The sequence below is a fragment of the Lissotriton vulgaris genome, chromosome 11, assembly GCF_964263255.1.
Source record: "Lissotriton vulgaris chromosome 11, aLisVul1.2, whole genome shotgun sequence".
NCBI classification, from domain to species: domain Eukaryota; kingdom Metazoa; phylum Chordata; class Amphibia; order Caudata; family Salamandridae; genus Lissotriton; species Lissotriton vulgaris.
This window is the reverse complement of record NC_141699.1, coordinates 209,189,749-209,205,813: the sequence shown is the minus strand read 5'-3', so window position 1 is coordinate 209,205,813 and position 16,065 is coordinate 209,189,749. Positions and strand designations below refer to the sequence as shown.

Sequence of the window (16,065 nt, the reverse complement as noted above, 5' to 3'; positions counted from 1 at the left end):
AGTCCTGCAAGAGCGATGTGGTTGTGTCTGCAGCAGCTTTATATCTGGCTCTCACCCTGCAAAGCTAGCATCCTTAAACACATTTCCCACAGTAGCACCATAGCTTGTACAGAAGAATGACATCATATTTAGTACATTCCACAGAGACAGGACATACCCAATATCTTCTGGGAGCTGTATCCCTTGATCATCCAGAGAAGGTGCCAGGCTGAAGACCCGCTTCTCATCGGATCCCCATGTTGAGAGTCTCAATGTAGTTGCTGTTTCAAAATCCACATGTCTCCTCTTTATGGACTCTACTTCACACTTACTGAAGTCAGCGGTACCAGCAAACCCTAAATGGTTCTAGACATCATGTTGTCAAGGACGTCTGGTGCGATTCTGCCAGGATCCTGGGAGTGAGTGGAGACACCGGAAGTAGCAATACTCACTTGGTTTCCAATAGTAACATCAAGCTGCAGTGGTGAGACTGAGAGGAGAGGTTTAAGATAAACAAATCTTTATTAATATAAAGGTGTATGGCATAGCTACGGTGAGCCAGCTTTGTACCCTGGGTGATGCTCAGTGACACCAGAGGGCTCCTTGTCTCACACTGTTTTTACTCAGCTGGTCTCCTTTCACGACTGTGTAATACAAAAGCGCAGAAGGACAACATCCGCTTACAGAAAGGTAACCGGTCTTTCACAATTATCTTCTTGTCATGACAGAATACACATTGCTGAGCTACTCGGATGCAAGCATCAGGGATTCTTTCAAGGGAATCACTTCCCTTCAGTGTTTTTAGGTTCTTTGCTACAGGGGGATGCCCTAACATCACTGGCCCTTAAGTAAGGCACTCTAGTGGCGTTTTTTTATTGTTCATATAAAAACACATTTAGTGAAAACACTAAAACAGTGCGCGAAACCTGCCTATCTCTCTCCTTCAATATAACTAAAGCGCCTTGCCAATCTCCAGCTGCTCCCTGCATTGAAGAATAACCGGCTTGGCTTGGACTCTCTGCAGCGTTGAAAGGGTAAGACGCTACTGTGCACGCTGAGGTCACAATATCATCCAGTATACGAAACATCATGCGGGGGCAACAATGCCCTTTAACCTTTTACCCCAAAAGAAGAATTAAGTCATCCTGTGAATTTCTGTAATCACCTTCTTTTGATGAGGATGCTCGGATTTTTTTATAGGTCCCAGAGGCACTCTGGAAACCCACCGACACACCTCCCCGAAATGGCAATGATGGTTCACCCCTCACCCACCCCACCCTCAACTCTGCCTTTGTTTGCCTCTCCTCTACCTCCTCCACCTGCACACCCAATGTCTTTTCCCTTGAGGCAATTAATTCAAGATTGCCATCAGGAAACATAATCTACTCATTTGTAGATCAGTAAGAACGCAGGAGGAAAAACAAATTCTGCAGTTTTGCACAACTATCCAGTTGGGTGACTACTGTCTTATACTGTATAGTTCTCTCTATTACATAACATAACGTGTATTTGTGAAGCGCACATTCACCCAAGGGTATCTAGGCGCTGAAGAACTGTTTACTGTTACCCAAATCAATGGTACTCATTTTATCGACTTCAGAAGGATAAAAGGCTGAGTGGACCTGCCGGGATATGAACCTGTGACCATGAGGTCAAACACAGGCCCCTACAGTGGACGCATTAGTCCAAGCCACCAGACTTGGTATGTGAATTCAGTGCAAATATAAATCCGTTTGTAACTATGTGCATGCTTGAATTATTCTGCCAGGTGGCGCTCTTGGGGTGATTTGGATTTTTGGCCGCCCAGAATCCATGCACTACATTGTAGCACAGTTTAGTAAAACTGCATGCAAGCAAAACAGAGGCCAATTCACTACATTATTGTCAAATACTTCACTATAAAAAATGTAAGGTTTCCGGGTACAGAAATCCCATCTGTTAGACTGACAGATAATATGAGGAAATGTCTTTCGCATTCGATTTGCACATGTACCCCAGCAGTGGAGGGACTAAGTGTTCACATTGATGTAAAAAAAAAGGGACTATTTGCAAACTTACAACTTTATAGGTGTTTATAATGTTCCCTAAGATCCCCACCCCGCCCTCCGTCTGCCCTCCTAGGAACATCCTGTTCTCTCCCATACAGCTTAGGGGTACAGAAATGCTGCCATATTTGCTGATTTTTCATTTCCAGGGGTGTCATTTGTGAGTTGAAATGTGGAACCTTGTTTATATGATCCAGGATTTGCTGTTGGTGCCATGAATGACAACTTTTGCGCATCCTAGATCAACTTACTTGAAATGCAAACAATTATGGGCTTCTGGCCCACAGATACTACAGCAAATGCTGTCTTTAAAGCTTAGGTTTACTCTTGAATGTTTCAGATATATTTCTTATTTCTGTTGTCTGTTCTGGGCAGAGGTATTTAGTTGTAGTCATTACTGAGTTTGTCTAGATCATGTCCAGATAGAGCTGTCATATACAATGTTGTGCATTCTCCCAAGTAGGAAAGATTAATACATGTCTTATCTTTACCTATATGCAGATCGCTGGTCGAGTGTGGTCCCGCGTGCGGTGGAACAGCACAAGAACCCCCACTCAGATGAGGTGGTGGTATCACTTGATCAAATGAGACCCTCCAGCAATGCCTATCCAAGGCAGGAATACCCTCAGAACTGGAAGAAGGACGAAACCCACATCTAGCAGGCAGCACAGGGGGACATTAAAAAGGGAAGAGCATAAACTTCAAAGCTCCATGATGTCTTTGCCTTCGATGCACAGACCGCTTCTTGGTGCGGCATTGCATTTTTGCACATTACTGGATGACCGGAACAAGAGCTTCTTTATATTTTTAACCAAACACACATGGATAGTTTTTACTGTTTTGCAACCAATTTTCAGGAGCTTTCAAGGTCTGGTGATAGCTTTGACACCCGCGTCAGTCCCTCACGAGTCTTAGGCACAGTGCCTGGGAGTGGATGTAGCCTTAATATGAACCTCTCTTGTGGTTGTGCTTCGTGGAGAACATAGACCAAATGTGGGTTTGTAAGTGATTTTCAGACCACGGATCATCTACTTCTGGACAGTCAAGTAGCCACAATACGGGGAATCTGTCTGAGAGTTGGAGCTCATTGAGAAAAGTGACATAGATCTTTTACGGGTCGGAAAATTACAAAGGCCCCATGCAAAGGATGGAACACTTTCCTACGAGATCAGTTTTTATGGATTCATTTGTGTGCTGAAGTCAATTGAAGGAACCTGAACATTCCCAACCCCGCACTGCCAGATTCTGATCACTGGTACTGCACTTCCTAGTACTTGTTTTTTTTTACTTTGTTACAATTATTGTATCATAGATGTTTACATGTTGGGAGCAAAAAGCCATTTGTCTTGAATTGTAGCCACCTGTGCTCATCTCATCAAACTTCAGTATGTTATGCTTTGTTGTTACTTTATGTAAGTCTTCTAGAGTCCCCTGCAATCTATGGATTTGCTCAAATATTTTTTTATGCAATTTTCTGTAAACATCTTGTGATTATATTACTTAGATTTTTAATATCATATTTGTTCTTTTATGCCTTATAGAAACCCTCTGACTCACCTGCCTGAAATGGCAATGATGGTTCATCCCCAGCCCCAACTTTACCTTCATTTGCCTCTCCCTCCCACTACCTCCCCCACCCGCAGATCCAATGCCTTTCCCGTTTTGGCAATTAATTCCGGATTGCTATGAAAGAAATACAACTTACTTATTTGCAAATCAGCAAGAACGCAGGAGAAAATTATCACATTCTTTCTGCAGTTTTATTGTTTTTTTGCGTTCTCTCATATTTTATTTAATTAAGACACATTGCTGTGCAATACATATGTGTAGGCTTTTCTGCCTAGCACTATCAGTATACTGTTGTTTATTTTTATAAAGCATTCAACAGCTTTTAATAAGACACCTCATGTAAACAAATATTCTGCAGGACCAATGGCAATAATATACATCTCGCACAAAAACAAATGACACACTTTTAGTTATTGGTAGATAAGCGGATTTAATATTTTAATAAAGTGAATTTTTAAATATTTTTTTCTATTGACATTGATGGCTTGTCCTCTATTCTATGACTTTATTCATGATATTAAGGTGTTTTCAATATTATTGATGCGAAATCCATCGATTGTGACAATCTGACCCTCTGACACAAACTACAGCCCAATAAATTTGTATGCAGAATTTGCACATTTTTTAGCAATCAACATTTTTATTCATACACATAATATGCAGAATAAGTGATCTGAGCTGGAAAAACACAGGGTGTGACACCGATGAAAGACCAAACAAATGTTTTGCTTTTGCACATTGAACTGCCATAGACATGGAGACAATACTGCATCTGAGATGGCACTTTGTTGGATTTCACAACATTCCAGTTATATCTATTAGTATATAAAAGTACAATAAGCCAACTCAAATACTCTAAACCACATTCCACAGGAAAAAAAGAATATTCTTTGTTAGTGTTCAAATGTTTTACCACTGTCTGTGTGAAGTCCAATGAATAAGGGTGAAGTATATTTCTCATGTAACGAATCTGTTTAATCTGTCTTTGTTTATACAATAATTGTGATGTCCAAAAGTATGTCCTCGTTTCATTTAAGAGGCCCTAGAAAATATGCACAGTACAGTTGTTGATTTATTGCTCTCTAAAACCTTTTGAGAACGTGTACCAAAGTATTTTAACTTTATTCCCATATACTGTCCTTCGAAGTCCTATTTGAAAGGGGTTGATTTCTAACTGGTCTTATTCCTTCTGGTCAAATGTGAAGGGTACGAAGGTAAGGAAGGGAACATTACTATTTAAGTGCCTGAAAACAACCATCAGCTTTTAGTGATGGAATTTCATAAATAATAAGAAAACGGATGTGTCCCTCGCAGCTACTTGTGCTTCAGTTTGTAACTCTAGTGCCTGAAAGACTGTGACTTACCTTTGCTTTCATAGTACACAACCTGCAAGCCAAAAATAAAATCTTTACAGACAATAAACAAATCTATTGGCTCTGGCGGCACTTAGTTTGCACTCAAAGTACAGTTCTGATACTGTGGTTGTCACATAACAGCTGATGTGGTAAAAAATAAGATGCCTTTGTGTATATAAACAGTACTCTAAAAAGTACTCTACATAGTTGTATTTTACATCTACTGTGAAAAGAATTTTAATTTCCAGGGGTCCAGCTTTCATTATCTGCTAATACAGATACGTTTTTCTGAAGCCTTTACAAATTTTTCTTTAGATGATAACATCAAAAGCATTTTTTTTACGTTATTCTTTGTGTCTTAATTATCTCTTCTACCACGGTCATGCCTTTTTTACATGCGTACTTTCATAGGATGAGTTGAAGGGATAAATTATGCATGATATAACAAACTATTGACGGTTTATTGCTCCCGCAGCTCCAAATGTTCAAGTCTGAATAGAGAGTAAAATCATAATGTAGAAGAGCATGTGAAGAAACTCTATATGCAAGTCATAGTGTTTGGGAAAGGGTCACATTTCTGAAAAAATTGTCCACATTTGCATTTCTTTCATATGTATTGGCAAACTCCTGTTCATTCAGTAATTTCACTCATTTGTTTGCATTGGAGAAGACAACATCTGACTTTCTTTAGACTGATACAAATTGCTGTCTATCCTTATTTGCAGAAAAAGGGAACACTCACAAAGAGAGAGGTTTGGCAGAACCTCTTTGTGAGTCACTGATGTCAAAAAATGTACACATTTGTTAGACTGAATTTTTCAAGACAAATATACACACAAATTGTGGATAAAAACATTTTTATGGAAAGCAGTTTATTTAAACTAACAATATAAATTGATTTTTAATATTCAAAGTTCGCTCTATTTCAGGTAATGAAATGTAATTCTTGTAGATTATGTTGAAAGTAAGAGAGTATTTATTGCTGTTATGAGTCATCGATTAAAACGTATTTTTGATTCTTATTTATAAGATAACAAAACAAAAAATTTGTATTCGCTAATTTAACAGGCTGTGATGATTCATCTGTCTTTAAAACATAATAATGAAAGTTCATAATAGAATGAATACTTTTATGAAACACAATGGTCTTTACATCTCTGCGCATGTGTGATTTTCATCAAATTTGGAAATGTTGTTTCTGTATCTTTTTAACTTAAAATATTCATCAATTCATTATCTAAGACTGAGATGACGGAGCTTGTGTCAATGCATTCATATTTGAAAAAAAATCATCAAGGTGCCTAAAAGTGATTTTCTTATTGTTTGCATTTGTTGGGAAAATGCAGTTCTACTTGAAGGAATCCATATTTTATGAAACACTAATTGTAGTTAGTGTAATTGTGTTTATAGGTCAAGGCCTCATGTTTTTCTCTTTGGACAGTAGAACACTCTCATGATATATAAATCCATACCACAAACATTTTTTTGTTACGTGCATTCATTTTATTTTACTTTTCTAAACAGTGCCATTCATACTATGTATTTTAGGAAGGATCAGTCACTTAAATATTTCATTTGGTCATACGTTAGGAATAAGGTTACAGCAGAAAGAAAATATAAAAAAACATTATTAACCTATATCCTGTTTGAATGTGCATTTCACGTAATTTTCTTGCAATGGCAAAATACATCAAGTGCTTCTGTCATAAAACTGGTTTAATCTCTTAATTACTGTCTGACGTGAGCTTGCGGTCTCAAAATAGCACAAATAACTCCTCATCTTTGTAGGTAACTCAGTGCTTAATGATAAATGACAAAATTGTCAATCTACTACAAGAGCACAGACAATCCAGGGGGCAAACACACCCCTAACACATATTGAACTAAAATAAAATATGTAGATGAGAAAATTGGGAGGGGCAGTTACATTCCCGATGGGATTTTTTAAACCTATCTTTTGGTACAACAGGAGAGGGGGCCAGAACCCCATTTTGCACACAGAATGAACCAGCACCTGAGCATTGAGTGGATCTTGTAAGATGAGCTCCTACTCACAGGAGAGGACATCACTTTCAGGTGAGAGTCCTTAGAAATAAACACCAAACATTGGTGTCATATTGTAGTGTAGTTCCTATTTCCCTAATAGGCTCTGCGCATTGGAATAATATACACTATAGTTTTGGCATAGCACTGAGGTCAGTACGCCCTATCGAGTATACTAAACTTAATAACTTTGTGTGCCAGCGAACTCAGAGGCCACTAGAAACTCCTTGAATAAACAAGAAGGGAGTAGTTTCTGGTTACCGCATAAACATAACAACTTTGTTTCTCTTTACAATCGGAACTCTCTCAGAATCGTGGAAACAATAGATAACAGTTTAACTCAGCTAATCGTGCATGCTTCGTTTCTACAGAGTTACACAGAAAGAGTAGACGGGCGTTTCAATAAAAGGGATTTATTGAACAGTCTTATTTCTCGTGTAAGATATATGTGCTGTTACAATCATAAGACAGAATGCAAGATATAAAATGTACAGCGTGAGTAAAAGGAAATAATACTGCAATAGCATTGTCTTTTAGCTATGATACATATTCATATATATATCTATAAATATCACAGGCTAAAATGTGAATACTCAAACAATGCGTTCTCTAACTAGTTCTACCCCAGTGTACCTAACCTAAGTGTAGTACAAGGTAAGAAGTAGGTGCTGTTTTCGATATTATGGAAAGCTATAGTTTGTATGCTAAGTTTGTATGCTAAAGTCCCTCTAGGTTCTAGTCAGCTCCATACCTTAGAATGAGAGAGGTTGGAATCTCTTTCCGAGTCTCAAACTCCAACACCCCGCGAAGGGAGTCAGAACACTGGATGCCGGATTCTCTGCGAGCAGGGATGACCGCGTCTGGTCAGTGCGTCAGGCCAGGACACGAGTTGCTTACGTCTCCTCTGTTACCGGATCTCAGCTACCATCTCCGTACTTGCTTGAGCAAGGGAAGGTATATTTATACCTGGAGGTGCTTTGGAATGTTAGCATTGACGTAAAGTCGGACAGAGAAGACGTCAGGAATGAACCCTAAGGGAATAGTAATAAATGAGTTCTTGGAGAAATCAATATTCCTGGGCTAGGGAAACTCCCAACAGCTTAAGGGTCTGAATTCTAAGAACTCGTTGTGACGTAAGGTGTACGGATGTAGGTGACCATGCCTGTATTTGGATAGCATGGCTAATGCCTAAATAAGGACTGGGATCTTGTGCTTTTATAAGGGCAATGCAAATTGTGCCTATTTAAGGACATGTATCGGGAAAACCTATATACGGACACCTAAAAAGGAATACAACAATATCTAGAATAATAAATAAATGTCAATCAGACAATGTTAATTATCTTTAAAGTCTAAGCACATTTTGCTGTTCAGTGAGAATGCTTTAAATGGTTTCTCTGCTAGGTTGCTTACAGATACTTGAACGGCAGGGTCAATTTAGATAAAGTATGGAAATGTTTTTGCTCATAGGATGAGAACTTGTATCACCCTCCCTTGCCATGACTACGGTGAACTAAAGGTGTAGTTAAAGGTGTAGCTCTGTGGAGTACTACTTTTTACTGTCGCTTAAGGAGGTGGGCCTCTGGCTGTAGTCATGTATGTAAATGCAACTATCATCTTGGGACTTTCAAAAGCCCATGCAAAGCCTGACAGTCCGATTGCCAACATCTTGAATTTTTCTTGAGTCGAACAATGTTATGAGTGACAAAGCGAAAAATGAAAAATGTATAAAACGACAACTTTATTGTATTATCTTGAGGTCCAGAAAAGTCATAACCATGTGTCACACTGCTATTTGCAGTGTGTCTCTCAGAGAGCCTGCAGGACTATCATTGCTGGTAAAACCAGTGCCCCTGGGCTGCAGATATTAAACACATGGCAGGGTTTATCTTACCAAAAAGTTAAATAAATCATGGTGCTAAAATGTATACTTTTACCCAATCACAAATTTGAGCTTTAATTTCACAAAAACATGAATTATTCCCCAAATCCTGTGTTCTGATATCAAAACCTGATAGTCAACCTAGGACGCCAGTGGCTAAAGGGAGCTCAACCAAACTAGTCAATGGTTTACGAGGGCTGACCCAAAGCGGCTTTCTAGTTGCCATATGTTGTATGGAGAGAAACATAGAAATACCCAACATCAAAAGCTGTGTATTGCCACACGTAAAAATAGCCTTCACTTTACTGTAAAGTATATATTGTGAGCCAGCAAGGCCCTTGTCTGTTACCCATATTAAATATTAATATTTGCGAGTCCACACACCAGAGGTTGTGCAAATCTTCATCTGCCTGCCCATGACTGTGTATCTGATAGAGACATCTAGCCGCAGATTCCTTAACTTAGAATATCCCCAGCCGTCAGACTGGATCCGGAAATCTTTTTTTGCAGCAGCACCTCTGCGCACCGGGGGACAGTGCCACATGACCCTGCCCTGATGTCGTCCACGTACGTGACATCAGCGAGGTCATATAAGCCCCTCCCGGCGCGCTGACAACAGTTTCCTTCTTCCCACGTGCAACGCGGATCCGGAGTGAGCAGTTCCTCTGGCCTGTTTTTAGGCCTCCTTTTCTACGCTTTGCGTCCGGAACAATGTGCGATGCCTTCCGACTTTAAAACTTGTAATTACTGTTCACGGCAGATGTCCATGACGGACCTGCATCTTAATTGTATGTGGTGTCTGAGCGAGCACCATGACTCCACGGACTGCAAAGCCTGCCAAAACCTGAAGCCGAAGTCTCGTCGGGAGTGCCGTATGAAGCTCCTCTCTGCACGGCTGTCCCAGTCAGTCGTCTAGTTCCCCCGGCCTCTTCATCACCAGCAGGTCCCTCTACTTTTTGGTTCCACCGTCGATCTCTGGGGCCATCGTTCACCACTTGGTAAGTCGAGGCGTTTGTCGCCGAGGTCTTCGACCTCCCCTTCTTTTGTCAGGGGCACTGGTTCCTAGAATATTCCGGACATGCGCTCCCGACAGTTGCCCCCCTCCGGGCCTCCGCTTCTTGTGGGATCTCCAACGGACTCGCCGGTGGGTTCGCCCCCAGCGCCAGTTGAGCCCTTGCTTTGGTCACTCCCTCAGTGTCTTGGGAGGGTCAGCTTACAACCCTCCCCCACTGATAAGCTGTTGTCCCCTCCGTGGAGGGCTACCAAGGCTGGTACGACCTTTTTGAGTGTGGTCTCATTGGCCTCTCGCATTATAAACATGCAACCCCCTTCTGCCCCCTTGTCTGGGACCCCTTGTTTGAGGTCCTTCACCGTGGGTCCGGGAATATGGAGCGACTTCTGCCATTTGAGGCTTCCCTTTATGATGCCCTGTTGGGTACCTGGGTCCAGCCTGCTTCAGGTGACCCTGTGGCTCATTCAGTTTTGCACTGCCACAGTCCAGCTCCACATGATCCTGTTTGTCTTTTTGTGCACTTTGATGCGCAGTGGTTTGTGTTGCAGACTGCCTTTCCTTCCCTGCCTCCTCTAACGCTTCCTCCCTCTCGGGAGTCCAGATGGCTGGAGTCATGGGGTAGGAACAACTTTGCATCCACTAGTGCAGCCCTACGGTCATTAAATACAGTGTGTGTTTTGGCTCAGGCTACCTCTGCCCTGTGGGACTCTGCAGAGTCTTTCCTTTCTGCCACTTCTGAAGGTGCTCGCGTTGATCTCCTTCCCCTCCTCCGAAATGGCCATGACATTGCCGAATTCACAATCTGCTCCGCCTTAGTTACTGCGGATTCTTTGGGCCAAGCTATGGCGGGTTTCGTTGCCTTAAGGTGTCATGCTTGGTTGCAAGATAGCGTCTTCCCTGACAATATCCGGGAACACTAGTTGACTTGCCCTTTGCTGTTTGATGCTCACGCCGAATCGGTGGTTCACCGGCTCCTTGCGGGCTTTCGTCCTCCAACTTAGGTCTTCTTAGGCCTGTCTTCCGTGGTACTACTTTTTCATTTTGCATCCTTTAGATGCGCTGTGTGTTTAACATGGGCAGTGAGCCTTATGTCTTCTTCTTTCGGTGGATCAAGGGTGATTACCTTTTTATTGGCATCCCTTGGATGGGTTTTGCTTTGAGGTGCCTGTTGGCCTGCTATGGCCGTGTTCCACAGGTTGCTGTGCCTTCTGACTGTGGTATTGCCCGGTGGCTCAGCTCGGTAATGTCATACGGCTCGGAACTCATGTTCACGCATTCGGTACGTTACTGCGCTCTTTTGGCTTGGCTTATTGCCCTAAGAGGTGTTCCCCCTTGTTTGGGGTATGCATACTCCATGTGGGGTACTTGTATGCTATTATATAGCTCTGCTTATCTCACCTGGGCCTGGAGATCCTGTGGGCTCCATGCATTTCATGGTGATCCGTTGGACGGTGTTCTATGTTTTCCCTGGTGCCATCTTCTTACGCCATGGTCAACTCCTTGGGAGGTTTCATGGTCTCCTCTTCAAAAACGGCTCCTACTTGCCCTTACTGTACTATGTATGATCCAGTTTGGACATGTTCACGCTCCTGGCTAGGTCTGTCTCTACATAATTATATGTTTATACATTTGTGTATACATACCGGTTTCCTTAGTGTTCCTCTTCCTACATCGCCACTTCTTTTCGAGGCTGTGAGGTCTGGACCAAAATCTCCATGTGTGTGGGAGGTTTTCTGATTTGTTGCAAGTTGCCCATAGGTTCCTCCTTGCTTCCACTTACTGGGGTGATTTCCCAATTTAACATATGCTCCCTTTTTGGTGTTCAACGCCGTATGTGTCTTTTCTGGACTGTTTGGTCTCGGATTCCGAGACTCTTCCCACCATTCGTTAACTTGGTGTTTTTTGCCACTTCCTTCTGCTATGCCTTTTTTTCCAAATTATCACCTACTTTTGTTAAAGCTACGCCTGCAAGACAGCTCTTCTGATGGCAGTGGTCCTCGACTACTGCCTGCAAGTCTATATTGTGGGTTGTTTCTCACTTTGGCTTCATACTGCCCGGTCGGGCACTCTTATGCTTCTTATGTAAGCCACTGTAAGGTCTCTATGGCCGTTTGCCTGCTGCATATTCTCTACCTGCTTCAGTGGGTTTAGAATTGATGCTATTTGGCCCTATTTCTTCCCCTTTTTGGGATTGGGTGTGCACTTGGCGTGTTTCTTGTCCCGCCGGCTATTCCCAACTCATTGCTCAGGTTCTAGCTCTTGCCTTTGGGCTCTTGACACTGGCTCCTTCAGGCTTCCTTCTATAGGCTAGTCTGTTAGGCTCTGGTTGCATGTCTTCAAGTTCTTTTCGAGCTTGGGTCGATGTACTCATCGGGCCCCATTAAGGGAAGAGTGGTCCTCCTTCCTCTCTCGCTCTCTCTCTCTCTTTCTTTGCTCTGGTATATGGCTCATGCCCTTCTACCTGTCCTTTTTATACGGGTATGGTGTAGCGCCATTCTGGCATTTTTAGGATATCCACCATCCCGTTATTTCTGCTCTTCTGAGCTGCTGTCTGGCTGTTCCGCCATAGCTTCCTCCCTTTTATCCGTCACTCTGTTGCCGGATCTTATGCTTGGTGCTTTCTGTTGTTCTGTCGCAGACCCACCTCTCCTTTGGGGTATGGCTGTGGTATCTATTCTAAGTTAAGGAATCTGCTGCTAGATGTCTCTATCAGATGTACGAGTTACTTACCTTCGGTAACGATGTGTCGGCTAGAGACATTGTCTAGCCGCAGATTCCTTAACGCCCACCCAGCCTCCTCGGTCTGCAAGAACCTTGCCGAGTGGTGTTCTCCACTGGCCTCTTCAGTTGCCATTGGGTCATCTCTCACAGGAGTTCAGTTTGTGGCTCCCCTCTGAGTGTTTCCATATACAGTTAACCTCTGCTGAGGGGCTTCTTTCCTGTAATAAGGCACAAGGAAATTCATTTTCCTCTCCAGTTACCTTCCCTTCCTTCAGTCTTCTCTATTGACTCGGGGTCCTGGTCTCTTCTTGGTCGTCCTCTTTGGGGGTTGATTGTGCTCTGTTTTCAACCTCCGTTATTATAGGGATAGGGCCAGTCTTTTCAGACCTTCCTACGGCGGACTGTTGTTCTTCTGTGCTCCGTTCTTATTAAACGGCACAGTTCTACATGGCAATATCAGTCTATTTCGGTCTGTAGAGATGTTCTTCCCTTGTTGCCCTCTGGGAAGGGTCTTTGCTTAGCTTGCAGGGCTCTTTCTCTTAGCTTGTCACTTATATGTAGGCAGTGACTAATTCTGTCTTTTATGATGGTGTCCTCCACCATCCTCCTTCTTTGTTCGCAGATTTTTCATCCCTCGCACACTGTTCCTATACTTTTACAGTTTTTTGTTCGTGGCTCGGTGTTGTGCCGCAGAAAGTTTCTCCGAAGAAAACTGACATCAGCGCGCCAGGAGGGACTTATATGACCTCGCTGACATCACGCAAATGGACGACGTCAGGGCGGGGTCGTGTGGCGCCACCCCCCCCCCCCCCGGCGCGCAGAGGTGCTGGTGCAAAAAATGTCCTGATCCAGTCTGACGCCTGGAGATATTCTAAGTTAAGGAATCTGCGGCTAGACAACATCTCTACCAGATACATTGTTACCCAAGGTAAGTAACTCGTACTTTACTACCCGAAGGATGTAATGAAACATTATGAGGTGTTTACACTTTCCTTGTGAATATACTGTTCATGGAGAGGCGGCAAAACCATCCAGAGCCTAAAAAGCTTGCCAACATTGTAACTTTCTTACTCTGATCACAGTATAATGATGAAAAATGGGTCCTGGCCCTTAAAAATAAGTTCAAATACTCACCACCTGCATCCACAAAAAACTGGAAACATCCAGTGGTCTGTCAGTTACTGGGATACGAGATAAGTGGCCTGGTGATTTCTGTTTGTCGTGTCTTACTCTGGGCTGAAGCCTATCAGTGGTCCCCCGGGGGGACTATCGAGAGGCAGAGGGAGTCGGAGAGTGCTAATCTTTGAAAATGCAACTCCAGAGGGGCAGAATATCAGCACAAATCACTGCCCTGGCTAAAACAGACTTCCCACACAGAAGTTGCAGAGGATTAGAGTACTAACCAGTGAGAAACCTGCTTATGTTCTAATTTAACCCTGACTGTCACAATGTCAGAAAGGAGGCACTAGACTTTTGTGGGGAAAAAATGAATGATAATCTCATTGCCTTTTTCAAGGGGTACTGCTGGTTTTCCATGATGAAACTCACAGCTTCGCACTGTCACTCGTAACTTACAGGTAACAGAAATGGATTGGGTTAGGGTTTTAGTTCCCCCTCTATGATGAATTCTTATGGTAGGTGATTTTTTCTTGGTTATCTGTGAAATCTATCTTTGTAGAGATGACGGATTCCCGCATACAATATTTAGATGTGGGCTGGTTGATCTACCCTCCTCATTGACAGTGTTTCCCATTGCGTAAATTACTCACTGCTGTAAATGCAACAGACTCCTGTGCTGGCTAACATTAGTCTGTTGCCGTCAGGGTGGCGGGATTGCAACAAGCATATTTAGAGTTCAAGGTTGTGCTGGCGTTGTCCTAGTTGCGGATTGCCGATGGAATGATTCTGGCATGGGGTGCTTTCAACATTGTACAGTTCCAGTGGCTTTTTGATAAATGCTAGTGATCCAGCGCCCCAAATGAAAAACTGTCTCAAAATCACTGCTCATCTTCACAATACTCACCATTAATCACGAATCTCTACTAAGGCCCATAAACTAAAGAGACAATTTTGAGCGACTGAATCATATGAACTAATTAAACACTCTAATCATAAACTATTTATAAAGATATTTACAACTGCAGTTTATTAAACATTACCATGATTTTTATCTGACGTCATTTAATTAAGTCACTAAGGCGAATGGATCTAATAATGATAACTAGAACATGAATAAACAAGACCAGCTTGTCATTTCAAAAATCTAATTTTTTATTATCTTATTTTATTCAAGGAGAAAGCATTTTTATTCAGAAATCATTATTTTATTAGCAATATGAAAGCATCATTCAATGAAGGCACATTAGTCTGACATTTTAAAAATAAATCAATCAGCATGAATTAAAACCAAAATAAAGATTCCATTGCCTAAGTTCTATTTTCCCTAACTAAACTCACTTCACCTAAAGAAATAATTAATTAAGTCTCCTGTCCTTAAGTGCACAAGAAGTCCATCAGCACGTCACTCTGGAATCAGGAAGCAAGAGCCCCCTCCTGCCTGAAGGGTCAGATTGTATACCTTTCTAACTTACTAATCTACTAAGAAAGTGCCACTTCACGTTCCCAACTGCATTCTCATTGGCCGACCGATTTCAGGCCATCCATGTCATCATTGCTTTTAAACCAAGAACGTGCTCTTCTTTAGCCCTATTGTACATAAAACTTCGCTTCCTCGGATTTGTTACAAAATCCAGTTCCCGAGTTACAGTCTTTTTGCTTCCTCACATTGGCAATCGTGCCGTTTCCTGTCCTTGAATAGAACACCATGAGCACAATATGCACGTCTTCATTCCACAGTAATTTCTTTCAATGTGGTAAAACTGTCCACATCTTATGCGTGCAAGGCTCCTCTCTGGACAGGTTTCATAAATGCCATCTTTTGCGAAGGCCCAAAAGGCCTCTCAGGGAACTAGTATTTAAACAAACACAAAACAGTAATTAATTAGAGAATTGAGACCCATTCTGTTACCCACCCCTCTCTTCTAAATATTAACCAAGTTAAATATGTTATCTAGCTGAATCACAAAAAAGCAGCATTATAAAAACCTTCTTCTTTGAGGCCATCAGGAATCTCCACGAGCCTTTGCCACAGAAAAGACATGACAAAACACATTGCACATAAATAATAAAGCACATGCCATTAATTCAACAGCCGCATTTAATAATGCCAAAACAAAATACAAGGTTAGTTTATTACTTTTTACGTACTTTCAAGACCAACATAAAAGCATAATAATCCCACGTGTAATGTGTTCAACTTTAAAACTAAGTTGATTAGTTATTCAACCCATGCCATTAGTACTGTCATTAAATTATGGAAGTTTAACTTTGCGAGTTTAAATCTGCTCCATCAACTCCCTCCTCTGGTGATTTCACAATCACCAAACCACAGCCAAAAAT

At 42.0% G+C, this 16,065-nt stretch overlaps 1 protein-coding gene across 3 annotated transcripts in view; it reads left to right on the top strand.

The window, feature by feature from the left end:
- TRPV4 (transient receptor potential cation channel subfamily V member 4) overlaps positions 1 to 6,428 on the top strand; it is a 619,663-nt gene extending 613,235 nt beyond the window's left edge. For all 3 annotated transcript variants that reach the window (XM_086943119.1, XM_086943118.1, XM_086943117.1), the window contains exon 16: positions 2,526 to 6,428. In XM_086943119.1, coding sequence (XP_086799245.1) covers positions 2,526 to 2,683 — 158 coding nt within the window. In that variant the 3' untranslated portion in view covers positions 2,684 to 6,428. The remainder of the gene's footprint in view (positions 1 to 2,525) is intronic.
- Positions 6,429 to 16,065: the final 9,637 nt, after the last annotated feature.